A 17,365-nucleotide genomic window follows, 5' to 3' on the forward strand; every position below is an offset into this window, starting at 1 on the left:
AAAAAAAAACTAAAACCCCCCCCCCCCCCCTAATTTGGCAATAATCTGGCGAGGAAGCTTCTCTGGAATTGACATTTGCTATTGTTGTTGTCCCATGATTTCAATCACGTTGCTTCTGTTAGTATCTCATTGTAGGTCACTTCTTCTTTATTTTTTTTTCCGCAATGATCCAATCTCTGAACAAGACAAAAATGTCTAAGCTGTCCTCCGCTAATGAATGTGGGTGATCTTCGATTTGAAATCTTGTTGCGCTAAAAGCGCTCTCAAAGCTAATGATGATGCTTAAATGTCGGTGATCTCCGATTTCATAAATACTGTAGTTTTTGCACTTGTAGACAGTAGTCCTTGATTTTCGATAGATGGTCCTTGATTTGGTTATACAAATTTTAGATTGGTAGCTGGTTCTGTCTCAAATTCCGCCTTTGACTGTGGTTGATCTGAATGAACTTCCTTTTTTTAACTTCTTCTTGTTGAATGTTTAAGGCTTTTCATCAATTTAATTTTTCCTTTGAGATGAACTATCTTTTTTGGTTGCCTCTGAGATATTTGACAAACAAGAGCTTAGTGCTCCATTGGCTGGATGTTTGCATTATGTTTTTAATCTTATATTTGTTTTGTGAATGTTGCTTTAGGTCATGGCTGGGAAGCGAGTTATAGCCATATGTCAGTCAGGTGGTGAATTTGATACTGATAGAGATGGTTTCCTTTCATATAAAGGCGGAGATGCTCATGCTATGGAAGTGGATGGAAAACTGGAATACAATGATTTCAAGATGGAGGTTGCCGAGATGTTTAACTGCAGCCTTGCTACTATGTCAGTTAAATATTTTCTCCCTGGAAATAGGAAGACACTTATAACAATCTCCAATGACAAAGACCTTAAGCGCATGATCAAATTCCATGGCGACTCTGATACTGCAGAGATCTATGTGATGACTGAAGAAGCTGTTGATCCTGATTTCTCAAACATGCATGGCAGTAGGTAGATTCCTTGCTGCCTAAATATGTAGAATTCTCCCTTTGAAAGGATAAATTATATAGGAGATACTGTGCTGCAGGTCAAGCAGGACGACTTTATCAGAAATGGCTGTCCCAGTTGAAGCTCCCCTGAGTGTTGTAGAGGATATCGTGGATGATCCCAATGAGTCTGGCCTCTTGCTTGATGCCAATTTTGATGTCGTAGGTGATACAAATAATATTGATGACACAATTACGATAGGATCTGAATTGCCTGTTCCTATTTCATTTGCTGCTGCTAATTATGATGAGAAGAATGCTAAAGCTGCTCAGCAGTGGCAGAATGATATAACTGGCGTGGGCCAAAGGTTTAATAGTGTACATGAATTTCGTGAGACATTGCGAAAATATGCTATTGCAAATCAATTTGCTTTCAAGTATAAGAAGAATGATAGTCATCGAGTGACTGTAAAATGTAAAGCAGAGGGCTGTCCATGGAGAATTCATGCATCAAGATTGTCAACCACCCAATTAATCTGCATTAAAAAAATGAATCCTACCCATACCTGTGAAGGGGCCGTTGTTACTAATGGCTATCAGGCAACAAGGAGTTGGGTGGCTAGTATTATAAAGGAGAAGTTGAAAGTTTTCCCGAATTACAAGCCAAAGGACATTGTCAATGACATTCAAAAGGAATATGGAATCCAGTTAAATTATTTCCAGGCATGGCGTGGAAAAGAGATTGCTAAGGAGCAGCTTCAGGGTTCATATAAGGAGGCATATAGTCAGCTGCCATTTTTTTGTGAAAAAGTGATGGAGACAAATCCTGGAAGTCTTGCAACTTTCACTACAAAGGATGACTCAAGCTTTCACAGGCTCTTTGTATCATTTCATGCTTCACTCTATGGCTTCGAACAAGGCTGCAGGCCCCTGCTTTTCCTTGATAGTATATTTTTAAAGTCCAAATACCAAGGCACTCTGTTAGCAGCAACAGCTGCTGACGGAAATGATGGTGTTTTTCCTGTTGCTTTTGCCATAGTGGACTCAGAATCTGATGATAACTGGCATTGGTTCCTATTACAGCTTAGAACTGCATTGTCAATGTGTCGTGGTATTACCTTCGTGGCTGATAGAGAGAAGGGGCTTAGAGAGTCAATTGCTGAAATATTTCAGGGTGAGGATGTCTTTCATGGCTACTGTCTACGCTATCTCTCTGAACAACTTATCAGAGATGTAAGAGGGCAATTTTCTCATGAAGTCAAGCGCCTTTTGGTTGAGGATTTTTACGGTGCGGCTTATGCACCAAAGCCTGAAGGTTTCCAGAGGTGTGTTGAAAGCATAAGAAGTATTTCACTAGATGCTTACCACTGGGTAATGCAGAGTGAGCCTATTAGCTGGGCAAATGCTTTCTTCCGTGGGATGCGATATAACCACATGACATCAAACTTTGGAGAGCTTTTCTATGGTTGGGTATCAGATGCTCATGACTTGCCAATCACCCAGATGGTTGATGCAATAAGAGGTAAGATAATGGAGCTCATTTATACCCGGCGGACTGAATCCAATCAGTGGGTGACAAGGCTAACTCCATTTATGGAGGAAAAGCTAGAGAAAGAAAGCCTAAGATTTAGTGCTCTTCATGTGTTGATGCCCAATGGTACCAAATTTGAGGTCCAGGGGGATACCATAGAAGTAGTTGACATGGACAATTGCGACTGTAGTTGCAGAGATTGGGGGCTAACTGGCTTACCTTGTTGCCATGCGATAGCTGTCATGGGTTGCCTTGGCCGTGATCCATACGACTATTGTGCCAGGTACTTCACTGCCGATAGTTATAGATCAACATATTCAGAGTCAATACATCCAATTCCAAGCTTAGAAAAGCCCAAGAGAAAGGATGCTTCTCAAGCTGCTGTAACAGTAACCCCTCCTCCCACCCGTCGTCCACCAGGGAGGCCAACGACTAAGAAGGTGGGTTCCCATGAAGTAACTAAGCGTCAACTCCAATGTAGTAGATGCAAGGGTACAGGCCACAATAAGTCAACTTGCAAAGAGGTGTTACTGGAAAGCTAAGGTCTAGAGGTATTTACTTTATTTTTTGTTTTTACTTATCGGTTGGGTTTTTTGGTGCTGTTATCTATTCGTATATATGTATACAAGCTTGTTTATTTGCTATTAACATGTATATTTGTGTAAGCTTCTTAGATGCAATGTGAAGATTTTGCTTCAGTTCGATAATTTAGTATGTAGTGATTTGGAAAATGGCTAAAGTCAGTACAATAACTTAGATAATTGAATGGAAGGCCAACGATAGAGCTCTGGCATTGCATTTTCTCACCAAGAAAATATCTTCTTCTCTCTGCAATCTGAACAACTTAGCACATATACAGCATTATATATCTTTTGTCGCTGCTATATATTACATTATATACTTGTATTTAACTTGTCAATGTACCTGAAAAGGTTATTTGTGGGTGACCTTTATGATTGACAATGAATTAACTGAGAAATTTTAGTATTTACTAATTTTTCATCTTGGATCTCATGGATTGTAGATATGATCCTGTAATCCAATTCAATAATGCTTTATGGATCCTGGGTCATCCTTATTACCAGGCTGATCCTTGTGTACTGTGTCCTCACTTCAAAAGTTACACTCTTGCACTACTTGCATTCAGATTGTCTCAAATTTTCTCCAATGCATCTCAATTCCCTCTTTACCTTATCCAAATGCATACATTTTCATCAGAAACCAATTTCTTCCGAGTTTTGTTATATTTCTCATTAACAAATTTCTTTCACCGTTAACCCCTGAGCCACCGCTGACGAACCACTCTTCTGCTCGTTCCTTTCTTTTCTTTAGGTTGGAAATAGTAGTTCTTCCAACATTTGTCCTTATTTAGATGCCAACAAGAAAAGAGTGGGCTCGGCCTATTAACTACACTTTAAGTTTCCACCAAGGTGCAGCTGACTATCACACCATCTTATGTAATGAGAGTCGGGTCCACAAATTTATCTTTTAAATTACCCACTTTGGTATGCAACCCGTTAAAATTAGCAAATTTATAGTTAAGGAAATTACTCTTAAATTCATGTGGAAATATTAGGTCATTACAGGCACCAAAGGGTGTGGCCTAATGGTCAATGAAGTGATTGAGAACCCTGAGGTCTCAGATTCCAAATTCAGTGGAGACAAAAAAACACTAGGTGATTCTTCCCATCTGTCCTAGCCTTGGTGGACAAAGTTATCTGAAATCTGTTGTTGGTGGGAGGTGGCAGGTATCCTGTAGAATTAGTCGAGGTGCGCGAAAGCTGGTCCCGACACAATGGTCATAAAAAAAGAAGAAATATCAGGTCATTACAGTGAACTAGTGAACTTAGATATAAGAAAATGCTACAGGACATTCACTCCTTTGGGGTTCTCAGGATGAGAAAAATCTTGAAATTCTTGGAACTAAGAAGGCATTTTCTTTTATGACACCTGTATTTCCTATACAGTCTACTAATGAATTGAAATTGATTGTCAAAAAGGAAAATGATTATCAACATAATTGAAGACTGTATTGGCAACACCAAAAACCTCTATAAGTGAAATTAGTTTGAATATCGAAGGTGAAACTCAACATACAATATATCTTAAAGAGAAAAGGCTAAACAATGTAGAATCTTACTGAAGTTTTTCTGCACCAGCATGTTCAAATTGTTCCTATTAGTTCTTCCGTAAAGCCTGAGGTGATAGTGACATCTACAGGCAATGAAAAGATTCAGATGGAATATGACCTCCTTTAGTAAGGTAACTGATTCTAGAGACTAGATAATACTACTTTAATTAGGAAGCTGATCTCAGAGTGGCGTTATAGATTGTCAAGTCTTCTTTCTTGTTCAATAACTGAATAAGCTAGCGTGAATAATTATGGACTTGCTTACATAAAACACATTAATATGCTTTCCGTAAATGAAGGTTCTCAAATTTATCAAAGTACCAGCGTGTTAGGATAGTTCAGAATTATCTATTTACCCCATCTCCCAAGTAATCCATCACGTATTTATTGAATTGTTGTCCATTTTAGGATGCTTTGAAATGTTAGACCCACATCCAACATATAGTGATAAGTTGTTTCTAATCTCCAACTGAGTCCACTCAAATGATCTCATCCACTTGAAAGTTCTTGTAAAATTTGCTACTAGACTTTCGCAGACTCGTTAGCAACGCAGCTTTGAGAGGAAGTTCCATATTTCAATCAAGTCACAAGTTGAAATAATTGAATATGATGTTTTTCTCTATCAAACAGATTTTGTATTAGCTTCCACAGTCAATTTAGTGTTTTCTCCTAGCACTATTAAGTTTGATATGAAAGTCAAAATAAACCATATCTTCAGACCTGGTATAATATAACCCCTGTGTAACGAGTATGTTATTGCATGTAGATTGGTTGTTTCTCTTGCTTTAGCAACCCCAATGTATTTTCTTGTATATCCTTGTGCTCCTAGTATTGGGATGTCATTTTGGACTTGTTTTTGATTGTATATGTTGGATGCGTAGTGATTGTAAAGGTGTGGTTCTTCATTTGTCTTATCTATAGTGTATCTGTGTTGAAAAGTCTAATTTGGGAGTGGGGCAAATTGATATCTTCTTATGATATTTTTTCTTCTTCTTTCAGGTTAATGAAAAAAGCAGTCTAGCTTTGGGAGGAATATTGCTTTTCTTGATCATTCTTCCAATCTGTATTGCTGAGTTCTAACTTAAGTTTCTGGATAGTTATTTAGTTTTTGGGCGATAATGTAAGTGACTCATAAACGAGGATATTTGATTCTCTGTTAGTCTGGAATGACTCCCCGTCCCCTGTTCTTATGTAAATGTGGTGGATTCTGCATTCAGGCTGTCACCTTTAGTGATGAAAACCGTAACTTATGATCTGTGAAACTTAAGAGCAGTCCTTCAACTGATTGTCTTTTTGGTACCATTTGTTCAATAGCAGACATCAAACTAATACACGGTATCAGAACTAACCATCTAGTTGATTTTCTTGAACTTTTTTCCACCCAAAAAAGGAAAGATTTCCTTGACCAGGCTGTTTGTTTCTACATTGCTTTCTATGAGTTGTAATCGTAATAGTTTACATTATTTTACAATATCTTTTATCTAGAAGTAGCTTTTAGCTTTTGGGGAAATTTGTACTACAAACAGAAATCTGCAGTACAGTGAGGGATAATTGAATCTTCAAAACAGAGAGGGTCAGCTGTACTCCTTAGTACTTAGTAGTACTAGCCTTTGTACTATATACCTATTTCTTCTTCTAGTCTTAAATCCACATAAATCAGCCATTCCACTAATCATTTGGCCATCGACAATTAAAAAAAAAACGATTCGTCTTTATTTTTTTTCTCTAGATGGAAGGAATGTTAAAAGCATGGGTAAATGAAGTCTCTGTTGAGGTAAAATATGGTGTGGTATGGATAGACGGGGACGAGACAGAGCATGAGATGTGCAATTTTTACTTGCCTATTCCATGCACTGCCTCTTCCCTGGCTCTCCTCTCCCCACAATCCCTCCTTTTCTTCCCTTTTATTTCTCTGTCTATGACTTTATAATGTCCTAGAACTCGACAAAAGAAGGTAAATTGCTTAAAATGAAATGATTTTATGTTTGAGATTATGGTGGTCTTAAGTTTTATTTCCATCCCAACTTGATTGATTTATGGAAATATTTTCAAGCTTTATCCACTTATTATACACATATATTGGTTTAGAATATTATTATTTATGTAAATCTTGTTATTTTCTTCTGTGGAATCATGTTCTTAGCATATATTGTTTCCTTTATGGAACCCTCCATTGAAAATTTTGCCGGTAACTTCTGCAGTCTAATTGTACATTAATAGGTTCAAGCTCGAGATCAAGAGTATTTAGTTTAAAGAAGTGATATGTATTTCAAATGTCAATAATGATACAAAAAAATTTAGGGAGGTAACTTGACTGAACAATAACATGTGTCGCCAGCAGCTCCTGCCCTATCTAGCAACAGAAATCCGAACAAGCCACCAATCAAATACTTATTTGAGGGGCTGGGAACCAAGTGCTCCCAGATGTACAAAGCAATTGATGATTTAAATTTCAATAGAGTCCACCAACAAGGCGATAATGTGAGGTTTTAGTACTTTTTCAGGATGAGTGTATCCATCTTGATTATGCTTATAAGTGACATCAATAATGCGAGCAAGATTGAGAATACGTGTGAGAATTTTTGTAGACACGGGAGTTGGTTGAAGGATTCCTTCATTTACATCCTTCCATGCTGTCTCAGCCATTTCTTGAAATTTGTCCATTGCTACTTCTGTTGACACGCCATAATCCCTCATGTAACACTCAATTCCAGTGGCAATCTGACCTCTACCCTTCTCAACCTCATAGGTGGCTATGTCATCAATGACTCGACATAAGGTCATTTTGTCACACCCCAAATCCGGATGTGATGGCACGTGTCCATTTCCCACCGGACACGTCAGCCTAACCCAACCACAACGATAGAGAAGTAGAAATACGAGAATAAAAGATAATAAATAAGCGGAAGACTTTAATTAAGACTCAACACTACCCAGAATTGGTTGTCACATGTACAAACCTCTAAATACAGAATTCGAATAAAAATATACAAGTCTCAGAGTATAGTTCTCGAATAGAACAAAACTGAAAGTAAAGATAACTCAAGGGCACGTCTGGAATGAACCGCTACCTCTCGAGTATGTCCCAAAGCTCAATCTGCTAAAGAAAATACTAAGCCGAATCTGAGAGAGCTGTCAACCTACACAATTGTGTAGAAGCAAGGGTGAGTACCGAAAACCACAAGTACTCGCAAGTAACTCTAAACTAAGCAAAACTAGCAGCTACAAACAACTCCTTTCAATCCCAACCGAACCACCGAAACTTCAATCTAGCAGCAAACCAACCAACCTATACTAAACAGATCATATTCAACAGCCAGAACCAACAGTATATCCTCATCAACCTCAGATCAACAAATAAGAGCAAGTAGATCAAATTTCACATAAGAAGGGTAAACCGATACAATCCACACATCACAGACAAAGATAAGGCAAATGCGATGCAAAATGCAATAATGATGTCATGTAGTCGTGATGCATGTCTGTCCTAAGATACACATCTGTTGACGTAATCAGACCGCGCTGAATACTCAAATCATAACCCATGGGGGCCACACATGGACCATGTATCACCGCCGGAACCAGATCCCATCGGCATCCAAATCGCTAGCCGGAGCTAGTCCATCTCATATATCTCTAGCCGGAGCTAGTCTCAATTGTGTCTCATATCCATCCATCCTCATATCAGTGTCTCAGAACTCATGCAACAGATAGTTCACACATGGGATGAATAATGAATATGCACATGTCATCAATCACAATCATATCACGATCACATCATAGTATTACACATCATCTGTCTCAACATCAATGTCTGTATCAATCATAGCCTACTCATGCTCTCCTATCCCCTCAATATCAGTTATCACATGACTTATTCAACAAATTCAAGTCACATATAACACATTTAGCTCGTTTTATTCCCCATCTTTCAATTACAACAATTTCAATCAACAAATAAAACTCATCCTCAATCCCCATTACTCCCCAACACAATTAGGAAAGTAGTCATGTGTAGTCTAAGAGTTTAACAAAGTTTAGAAGTCACTTGCCTCAAAACACTTCAACTAGTAACTCAAATTTGAGTTTTACCCTTCCGAGCACGCTCCAAATCACCACAATCCAATGAATTCCTTGCGAAAACCCACTTGAAATCACCTATTTTCGAGCTCTCAAAGTCTAAAAATGGAGAAATGGGTATTTTTCAAGTTAGGGGAAAATGGCTACTGGTTTTGGCTTTAAAAAAGAAAGAAACAACTGATGTTGCAGCTTTAAAAAACCACAGCAGCTGAAACAACATATAACACCAAAGTTTAAGTCCCCGTTTGACCCTCGGGATTCGTTCGGAATCTCGTGCACACAAACTGAATATGTACCCCCACTAAATTCGACGTTCCGAACTCAATGGAACCGTCGGAATTTGAATTCGAGGACTCCTTGACCCGAAATTCAATAAGATGCCAAGAAACTAGTTTAACGCCAAAAAATTCGAAACTCAAACGGAGCGTCTAAAAATTCAACCAAGACTCATTCTAGACTTAGAATCGCCTCCCGAAACCAACGGTACTCTCGGAATTTCAATCTGAGCCTCGGAACCTCATATGTTGACCAAAGTCAACTCTTTATCGAAATTTCACAACTTTAGCAACTTAGGACCTTATTTCTTCGTTTCAACTCCAAATTCAACTCCGTAACTTCACACAGACCTGTTTCGACATTCTAAAACTGCCGGAATCGACGGAAATCCGATCCGAGTCACGAAACTCCAAATGACTCGAAAAAGCACTTTTTAACCAACTTTAACTCATAAAAACTTAACTTCTCAAAAACTCAACTTTTTACCAACTTTTCCTCAAACCAACTTTACAACCACAAAACATGGGACTCGGGGCAACTACCGAAAGGGCAAAATAGTCATTTCCACGAAAATCACCAAAATGACCTTTCGGGTCATTACATCATTCACCACTAAAAACCATGTTCGTCCTCGAACATAAAGTAAAAGAAAGTACCTGAAGCCTCGAAAAGCTGGGGATATCGGACCCGCATATCATCCTCGGATTCCCAAGTCGCCTCCCTATCTGATCGATGCCTCCACTGAACCTTCACTGAAACGATGTCCTTGGTCCGAAGCTTGCGAACCTGTCTGTCCAAAATAGGTATAGGCTCCTCCTCAAATGTCAAATCTGGACTCAACTCCACCGACTCAACCGAAATCACGTGAGACTCATCCGGAACATACTTCCGGAGCATAGAAACATGGAAAACTGGATGCACGGCTGTCAAACTAGGTGGCAAGGCTAACTTGTAAGCCACCTCTCCCATCCTCTCCAAAATCTCATATGGGCCAATGAACCTAGGGCTGAGCTTGCCCTTCTTCCCAAATCTCATCACACCCTTCATGGGCGATACCCGAAGCCAAACTCGATCACCCACCATGAACTCTAAGGGTCGAACCCTCCTGTCAGCATAGCTCTTCTGCCTACTCTGGGCAGTCAAGAGCCTACTCTGGATCACACGAACACGCTCAATATCCTCTGTAAGAATATCAGTATCAAGGGAGTCCACCTCCGCTGAATCAAACCATCCAATAGGTGACCTACACCGCCTACCATACAGTGTGCCATCCCAATGCTAGAATGATCATTGTTGTTGTAGGCGAACTCTGCCAATGGCAAGTGTTGATCCCATATAGTACCAAAGTCGATCACGCAAGCCCGAAGCATGTCCTCCAACACCTGAATAGTCCTCTCAGACTGACCGTCAGTCTGAGGGTGAAAAGCTGTGCTCATGTCGAGTCTAGTGCCCAAATCATGTTGTAATGCTCTCCAAAAATGAGAAGTGAATACTGAACCCCTGTCAGACACAATAGACACCGGCACCCCGTGTAACCGCACAATCTGACTAATATAAATCTGAGCCAACTTCTCCGCTGTATACCTCACTCGAACCGGGATGAAATGAGCAGACTTGGTCAGTCTGTCGACAACCACCCATATAGAATCATAACCACCCACGGTGGTAGGCAATCCAACTACGAAGTCCATAGCAATCCTCTCCCACTTCCAAGTAGGAATGGGCATCCTCTGAGTCACACCACCAGGCTTCTGGTGCTCACACTTAACCTGCTGAGATGTTAAGCACCTAGCCACAAACTCTGCAATATCCCTCTTCATCCCACACCACCAATAGTGCTGACTAAGATCATGATACATCTTCGCCGCTCTGGGATGAATAGAATACCTAGAATAATGGGCCTCCTCAAGAATCAATCTGATCAAATCACCAACCTTGGGCACACATATTCGGCCCTCAATCCTCAATACACCCTCGGAGTCAATCTTAGCCTTCTTGGCTTCACCACTCATCACCTTGTCCCGGATGAGACATAACTTCGCATCCTCATACTGATGCTCTCTAATATGCTCCATCAAAGATGAACGGGCCTCAATGAAGGCAAACACACCTCCACTCTCCTCAGAAACCCGAAATCTCACCATGCTGTCAAATAACCTCTGAACATCCCGAACCAAAGGCCGCCTCTCAACACTAATCGCGGCAAGACTCCCCATACTAGGAGTCTTCCTACTCAAGGCATCGGCCACCACATTGGCCTTCCCGGGGTGATACAAAATGGTCATGTCGTAGTCCTTGAGCAACTCAAGCCACCTACGCTGTCTCAAGTTCAGATCCCGCTGAGTGAATATGTACTGTAGGCTCCTATGATCAGTAAACACCTCGCAATGAACACCATATAGGTAATGTCTCCACAGCTTAAGCACAAATACCACAGCTGCCAACTTCAAATCATGAGTGGGGTAATTCTTCTCGTGTGCCTTCAGCTGTCTAGAGGCATAGGCTACAACCTTACCCTTCTGCATCAAAACACCTCCAAGTCCAACACCCGAAGCGTCACAATAAACAGTAAATCCAACACCCTCCTCTGGCAAAGTCAAGACAGGTGCTGAAGTCAATAGGGATTTGAGCCTTTGGAAGCTCGTCTCACACTCGGGTGACCAATGAAAAGGAACCGTCTGCTGAGTCAATCTGGTCAACGGCGCAGCTATAGTAGAGAATCCCTGAACAAAACGCCGATAGTAACCCGCCAAGCCAACAAAACTCCGAATCTCGGTAGGTGATGTAGGTCTAGTCCAACCCTGAACCGCCTCAATCTTGGCTGGATCAACCCTAACTCCATCCTTAGACACCACGTGCCCTAGGAAAGCCACTGACTCAAGCCAAAACTCACACTTAGACAATTTGGCATACAACTTCTCATCTCTCAACTTCTGTAGCACGGCCCTCAAATGACAAACATGATCCGCCTCAGTCTTGGAATATACCAAGATGTCATCAATAAACACAATCACGAAGGAATCCAAGTTCTAAATGTCATAGTACCTTTTCATTGCGATAGAACTATTGAATCACGACCAATATCGATTACACGCGATCTTTTACTTACCCAGCTTCAACTATTATTCAAACCATCATATATCTCATGCCAAAACTTGAAGCAACCTCATAGGTGGCTATGTCATCAATGACTCGACATAAGGTCACATTGGCTTCAAGGATTTTAGGGTTCTTGGCCAACCATTCAAAATCTTCCTTGTTAGCACACTTCATGCCTAAGTAGGACGTTGTCGTAAGCAAGTAATAAGTGCTAATAGCTAATGCATTGCTAAGATACTCAGAAACAGGTGGCATGTATCCTTCAATGAACCATTTTGCTTCCACAAAATAGTTTCTCACGATTTCTTTCATCTGTCGATAACAACCAAAAGAAATTCAAACGTCCGTACTTCTTCAAAGAATAAATTTCATTACAAACAAAAATTGGGAGAAAAAGCTTCACAATTGGTTAAACTGATTAATATTGAATTAACTGGTACAAGTTATGATTCATACTCTTTCTTTTGCGTAGTGTACAACATCGGACCTGCCATCCTTTGACAACTCCGTTTCATAATCATTGTAGAGATCCAAAAGTGCTTTGTAACTGATTTTCATGTAATCAGGGAGCCGATCAATTTGGCTAATATCCCACCTAATAAATGAAAAAGAAATGAATTTGATAAGTTTATCAGTTTAACACAACATATATCGGATGAAGAAGGAGAAATGTCTAGTTTTGGGCGTTCAGGCTTGTCTCCGATTACAAATTGTAGGCAAAACTTCAAATATGTTGTACCAAAATATGGTCATTTCTGCCATTTATGGGACCATATACTTCAATTATTAACTGTTCCAGAAGTAGTCCATACCTCTGTATGGCATCGGTGTAGACCTCGAGTTCTTTTACGATGCCATAAGCATCAAATGTGTCATCTACTATCGAAATCATTGCTATAGTCTTAGCAAGCATGACACGAGCCTGAGAATACTGAGGTTCAGCATACACTCCCACTGTCCAAAAGTAGCACTCGACTGCTCTATCCCTAGCATATGGAAGTGTTGTCACAAAATCCAAATCTTTCCACCACCTACAAAATAAGTACCAATGTTAGAATTAATTTGAGAAATTACTTTCAACAAACAATTTATATATTTGATGTTAATTACCTTGATACTTCACTGAGTTCTTGTTTGTGCAACATCTGAAGTAAGTTGAAATCCAGTTTTGCAAATCGAAGCAACACATCATTCTTAAATTCCTCTTCTTCGTAGATGGAGATGAAGTAGCGTGTCTCGACTCTTGGAATGCTCTTATGAAGAGATTGCTCAAGGGCATGTGCTACTTGCTTATTCAGAGGTGACTCCAAATGTGGAGCTGCAGACTCAAGATGAGCAGTAGAGAAAACAAGTGCCTCTTGTAAAATATCTTCTCCATGAGTACTTACATGTGAAGCTTCGTATAAGTTCAAAAGACCCCTGATGTCGTTGCTAAGGGGTTCATTAAATTTTCCCTTTGCATCTTGGAATCTGCTAAAAAGTTCTGGTTCAAGTTGAAAACAAGAAATTAATTACTAATTAAATGTCAGTGGCGTAAGTAGTAGCGCTTAATTCTCCAATTCATATAGATAAGATGTATTATATTACTTGGAGAGATGTTGTAACCATGTTGTCTCAGTAGTCGAAATTGAAGAGACAAAGTGCACAAATCATTGTAATCATGAGCCTCGAAGTCGGGATCTGCTTTATAAATTTGATCCAACATGCCGTCTATTTGTTTCTCGAAATGATAAGCAATACCAAGGCGCTCAACAGTGTCTATCAGATTCAATTTCTCAGTCAATGTTGTTCCATAAGCATCGTCTGACAATATACTCCTTGTTTGTTCCTTCAAAGTTTCGATCTCATGAGCATACTCTTCTGCAACCTGTAAATGTATTTAAAAAGAAAACGTTGAACGACTCTGTTCCAACAGCGGCATCACAGGTGAACTTCATTTAATACTACCTGATTATCGACTGAGAAAGAATGGAAATAATCACCCCAAAGACTTGGAGAGAAGTCAGCAATGGGGCGAACAATTTCCTCCTCTTCATAGTTACTCATTACTGCAGCAGCAGCTGGGGCCATCGAACAATTTCTTTTGTTTCTTAAATGTTAGGGAAATTGAACAAGTAGTGATGGAATTGTAAGAGAAGGAAATGAGTATTTATAATGAATGAATGGCGAGAGCCTTTGTCTCAGCCATCTTTCACGATTGAATTTTTTTAATAATATAGTGTACTAGTCCGGTTGGCGGTTGCCTCACTTGACTATATACTGATAACTAATCACTAGCTTCTCTATAGATATATTATAATATGGTAAAATGTTTTTTATCTTTTTGGATTTAATTTCACTATCTGTGATCTGTGCATCTTAATTCTTGTGAACAGCATGCCTTTTTTTTCTACTTTAAATTAAATCAACTCAACAAGGGGCGTCTTTCACGTTTTCCAAATTCTTTGTTACTGAATGCATGCTGACATCCTTGACTATTTTTTTTTTCCATCATCCTTACTACTAATATATTGTGTTGTATGCATTTTCTTCTAATTTTATATTCCTTGAGTCCTCTGATTTTCCTTCAGTGCATGGCGTGTTCGATCCTCTGGATTTTTTAACTACAACAAATTATGTTTTATTTGTGTTCATCATATCGCTATGCACATGAGTAGCTGGGTCTACTATGATGAACTTAGAATCTTAAATTTCTTTAGTCTACTATGTAGTTAAGGGAACTTAAAATATAAAGGAAAAAAAACATTAAAAAAAAATTAAGGGGTTCACATCGCCAATGGAGTGCTGAGTGCAGGGGCGAATTTATGTATTAAAATTGGGTCATTGGAATCCGTGGTCATCCGGCTTTGTATAATTATTAAAGAATATATTAAATCAAAACCTGTGGAATCCTTTCTCAAAATGGCTGGATGGTTCACTGGTTTGACAGCTTGATATCAATTCCAAGGTCCCAAGTTTGATTCCAGTCAGTCACAATTCGCTTGAAAAAAGAAGAATCTAAATTCTGAAAGTTTAAACTAATTTTTTTTAGTTTATGATTTCTCTTTTTAATAAACAAACTAACAAAATCATTTTTTTTTAAAAATATGTCACTTTAATTAAAGGTTTCCATAAAAAATAATCTTGCCATTACTTATAATAGGAACTCATCAAGAGCTAATGAATTGATTATCACAAACTTACATATTTTGCGGATGTAACTTGTAAGGAATGTGTTTTATATTATATTATCAATTTTGAAGGGTGTGATTCCCTTATTTTTTTAATGTGAAAGGGGTGTGATTCCTCTTCTTTATTATGAACATGTGATTCTCCTCAATGAAGCTCATCAAAATGATCTACGTAATAGCATTGGTGAATTTTTTTTGAATGGTTGTTTAGTTTGTAAGATAGAGTGGAAGATATTTGAAAATTGATAGTAGATCGTTTTCAAAATATGAAATCTCGCCGAGTACAATTGTAAACTGGTAATGATTTTTTTTATGTTTTGCTCGCTTAGTTATTGTTATTATAAATTTTTTGATCTTATCTTTAAAGTAATTGTACACCCGTTTTCTTGAAATCCTGAATTTGCCTCTGGCGGTGTGCATATCTGAGAGAGGCAAAGTATAACTTTATTTTTTCACTTATCCCTTGCCGTAAGGGTAATCTTCTCGTTGATTCCCAACCATATATTTTGAGAAAAGGCAATGGTAAAAAATTAAGAAAGAGTTTCAATAGTGATGTCTTCAATCGGTTTTAATTTGGGCTTACACGAATCTTTCAGTACATGTGAGTACTTAAGGTGAAAACATCTTAGAGAGGAAGCAACCACTCATCTTATTAAATTGTAAACATTATGTTTTATGGAAATTATTAGCATATACTGTTACGTTTCAATGTAATTATAAGCATGAAAGGCAACAGTTTATTGTTGCATATATGATGATGTTAAAATCATTAGCTGACTCTGGATTTTCTGATAGTTCGATCAGCTAGACCTTACGAAGGGTCGTTGAGGACTGTCCGCCAGACAGCAGTGTTTGAGAGGCTTTATAATCTGGTGTAAACACCCACTGCAGATCAGTGTAATATGACCACTCATACTACTTCTACTCTCTAGTCCTTACTCCATCATAAAGCAGCCATTAGAAATTTTCAAGAAAAGAACTTTTCATTTTTTTCTCAAAGATGGCAGGAATATTATCACATTTTGCCTTATAAGTAGAATTGTGTTTGAGATTATGGCGATTTTAATGTTTTACTTCCAGTATGAAATTGATACTTCGTATTATTTTTAAGAGGTTTATTATATTTGTGAGTTTGCTTCTCTTTATATTTTGATGTGTTATCATGGGCTTATTTTGACATTAACTCACCATTACTTACGGTTAATCAGGATCTGTTGCAACTGCTGAAGTGACACCGATTTAATCTGAAATCTCTAGCTAAAAAGAGTAGCTATAAAAAGCAGTGATATATATATATATTTAAAATGTCAATAATGATACAAAAAAAATTTAGGAATTAACTGCACTGCACTATAACATGCATCTCCAGCAACTCCTATCTTAGGTAGCAGCATAGATACCAACAAGGCATCAATCAAATACTTATAATTTTAGGGGATGGGAAGCAAGTGCTCCCAGATGTACAAAACAATCGATGATTTAAATTTCAATAGAGTCCACCAACAACGCAATAATATGAGGTTTTAGTACTTTTTCCGGATGAGTGTATCCATCTTGATTGTGCTTATAAGTGACATCGATAATGCGAGCAAGATTGAGAATGCGAGTGAGAATCTCTGTAGAGACGGGAGTTGGTCGAAGGATTCCTTCATTTACATCCTTCCATGCTGTCTCAGCCATTTCTTGGAATTTTTCCATGGCCTCTTCTGTGGATACACCATAATCTCTCATGTAACATTCAATTCCAGTTGCAATCTGACCTCTACCCTTCTCAACCTCATAGGTGGCTATGTCATCAATGACTCGGCATAACGTCACATTAGCCTCAAGAATTTTAGGATTCTTGGCCAACCATTCAAAATCTTCCTTGTTAGCAGACTTCATGCCCAAATAAGATGTAGTCGTAAGCAAGTAATAAGTGCTGGTAGCTAATGCATTGCTAAGATACTCAGAGACTGGCGGCATATATCCTTCAATGAACCATTTTGCTTCCACAAAATAGTTTCTCACGATTTCTTTCATCTGTCGATAACAACCAAAAGAAATTCAAACGTCCGTACTTCTTCAAAGAATAAATTTCATTACAAACAAAAATTGGGAGAAAAAGCTTCACAATTGGTT

At 38.7% G+C, this 17,365-nt stretch overlaps 3 protein-coding genes and 1 non-coding gene across 5 annotated transcripts in view; 2 read left to right on the plus strand and 2 right to left on the minus strand.

Annotated features, from left to right (window-relative positions):
* Positions 1-5,930, plus strand: part of LOC102579571 (uncharacterized) — a 9,217-nt gene extending 3,287 nt beyond the window's left edge. For both annotated transcript variants that reach the window (XM_006358464.2, XM_006358465.2), the window contains exons 3-5: positions 633-982; positions 1,059-3,039; positions 5,619-5,930. In XM_006358464.2, the coding sequence (XP_006358526.1) occupies positions 636-982; positions 1,059-3,030 (2,319 nt within the window). In that variant the 5' untranslated portion in view covers positions 633-635 and the 3' untranslated portion in view covers positions 3,031-3,039; positions 5,619-5,930. The remainder of the gene's footprint in view (positions 1-632; positions 983-1,058; positions 3,040-5,618) is intronic.
* A 365-nt stretch (positions 5,931-6,295) lies between these two features.
* The window catches only part of LOC102580114 (vetispiradiene synthase 1-like), a 12,783-nt gene continuing 1,713 nt past the window's right edge, over positions 6,296-17,365 (minus strand). Inside the window, exons 5-7 of the mRNA XM_015313953.1 lie at positions 12,531-12,669; positions 12,141-12,386; positions 6,296-7,361 (exon numbers count right to left, since the gene is read on the minus strand). Of these exons, the coding sequence (XP_015169439.1) occupies positions 7,065-7,361; positions 12,141-12,386; positions 12,531-12,669 (682 nt within the window). The 3' untranslated portion in view covers positions 6,296-7,064. The remainder of the gene's footprint in view (positions 7,362-12,140; positions 12,387-12,530; positions 12,670-17,365) is intronic.
* MIR408B (microRNA MIR408b) lies at positions 6,419-6,489 on the plus strand. The gene has a single exon (NR_127283.1). It is a non-coding gene; the product is annotated as a microRNA MIR408b (primary transcript).
* On the minus strand, positions 16,706-17,354 carry LOC107057666 (vetispiradiene synthase 3-like). Its single transcript, XM_015313954.1, has one exon. The coding sequence runs from the start codon at positions 17,264-17,266 to the stop codon at positions 16,724-16,726; it is 543 nt and encodes a 180-aa protein (XP_015169440.1). The 5' UTR covers positions 17,267-17,354; the 3' UTR covers positions 16,706-16,723.

This window comes from Solanum tuberosum, unplaced genomic scaffold (genome assembly GCF_000226075.1).
Source record: "Solanum tuberosum cultivar DM 1-3 516 R44 unplaced genomic scaffold, SolTub_3.0 scf00277, whole genome shotgun sequence".
Taxonomy (NCBI): Eukaryota; Viridiplantae; Streptophyta; class Magnoliopsida; order Solanales; family Solanaceae; genus Solanum; species Solanum tuberosum.

Excerpts from the sequence above, each read along its gene's own strand:
- LOC107057666 (XM_015313954.1), bottom strand. The coding sequence starts at position 17,266 with ATGAAAGAAATCGTGAGAAACTATTTTGTGGAAGCAAAATGGTTCATT.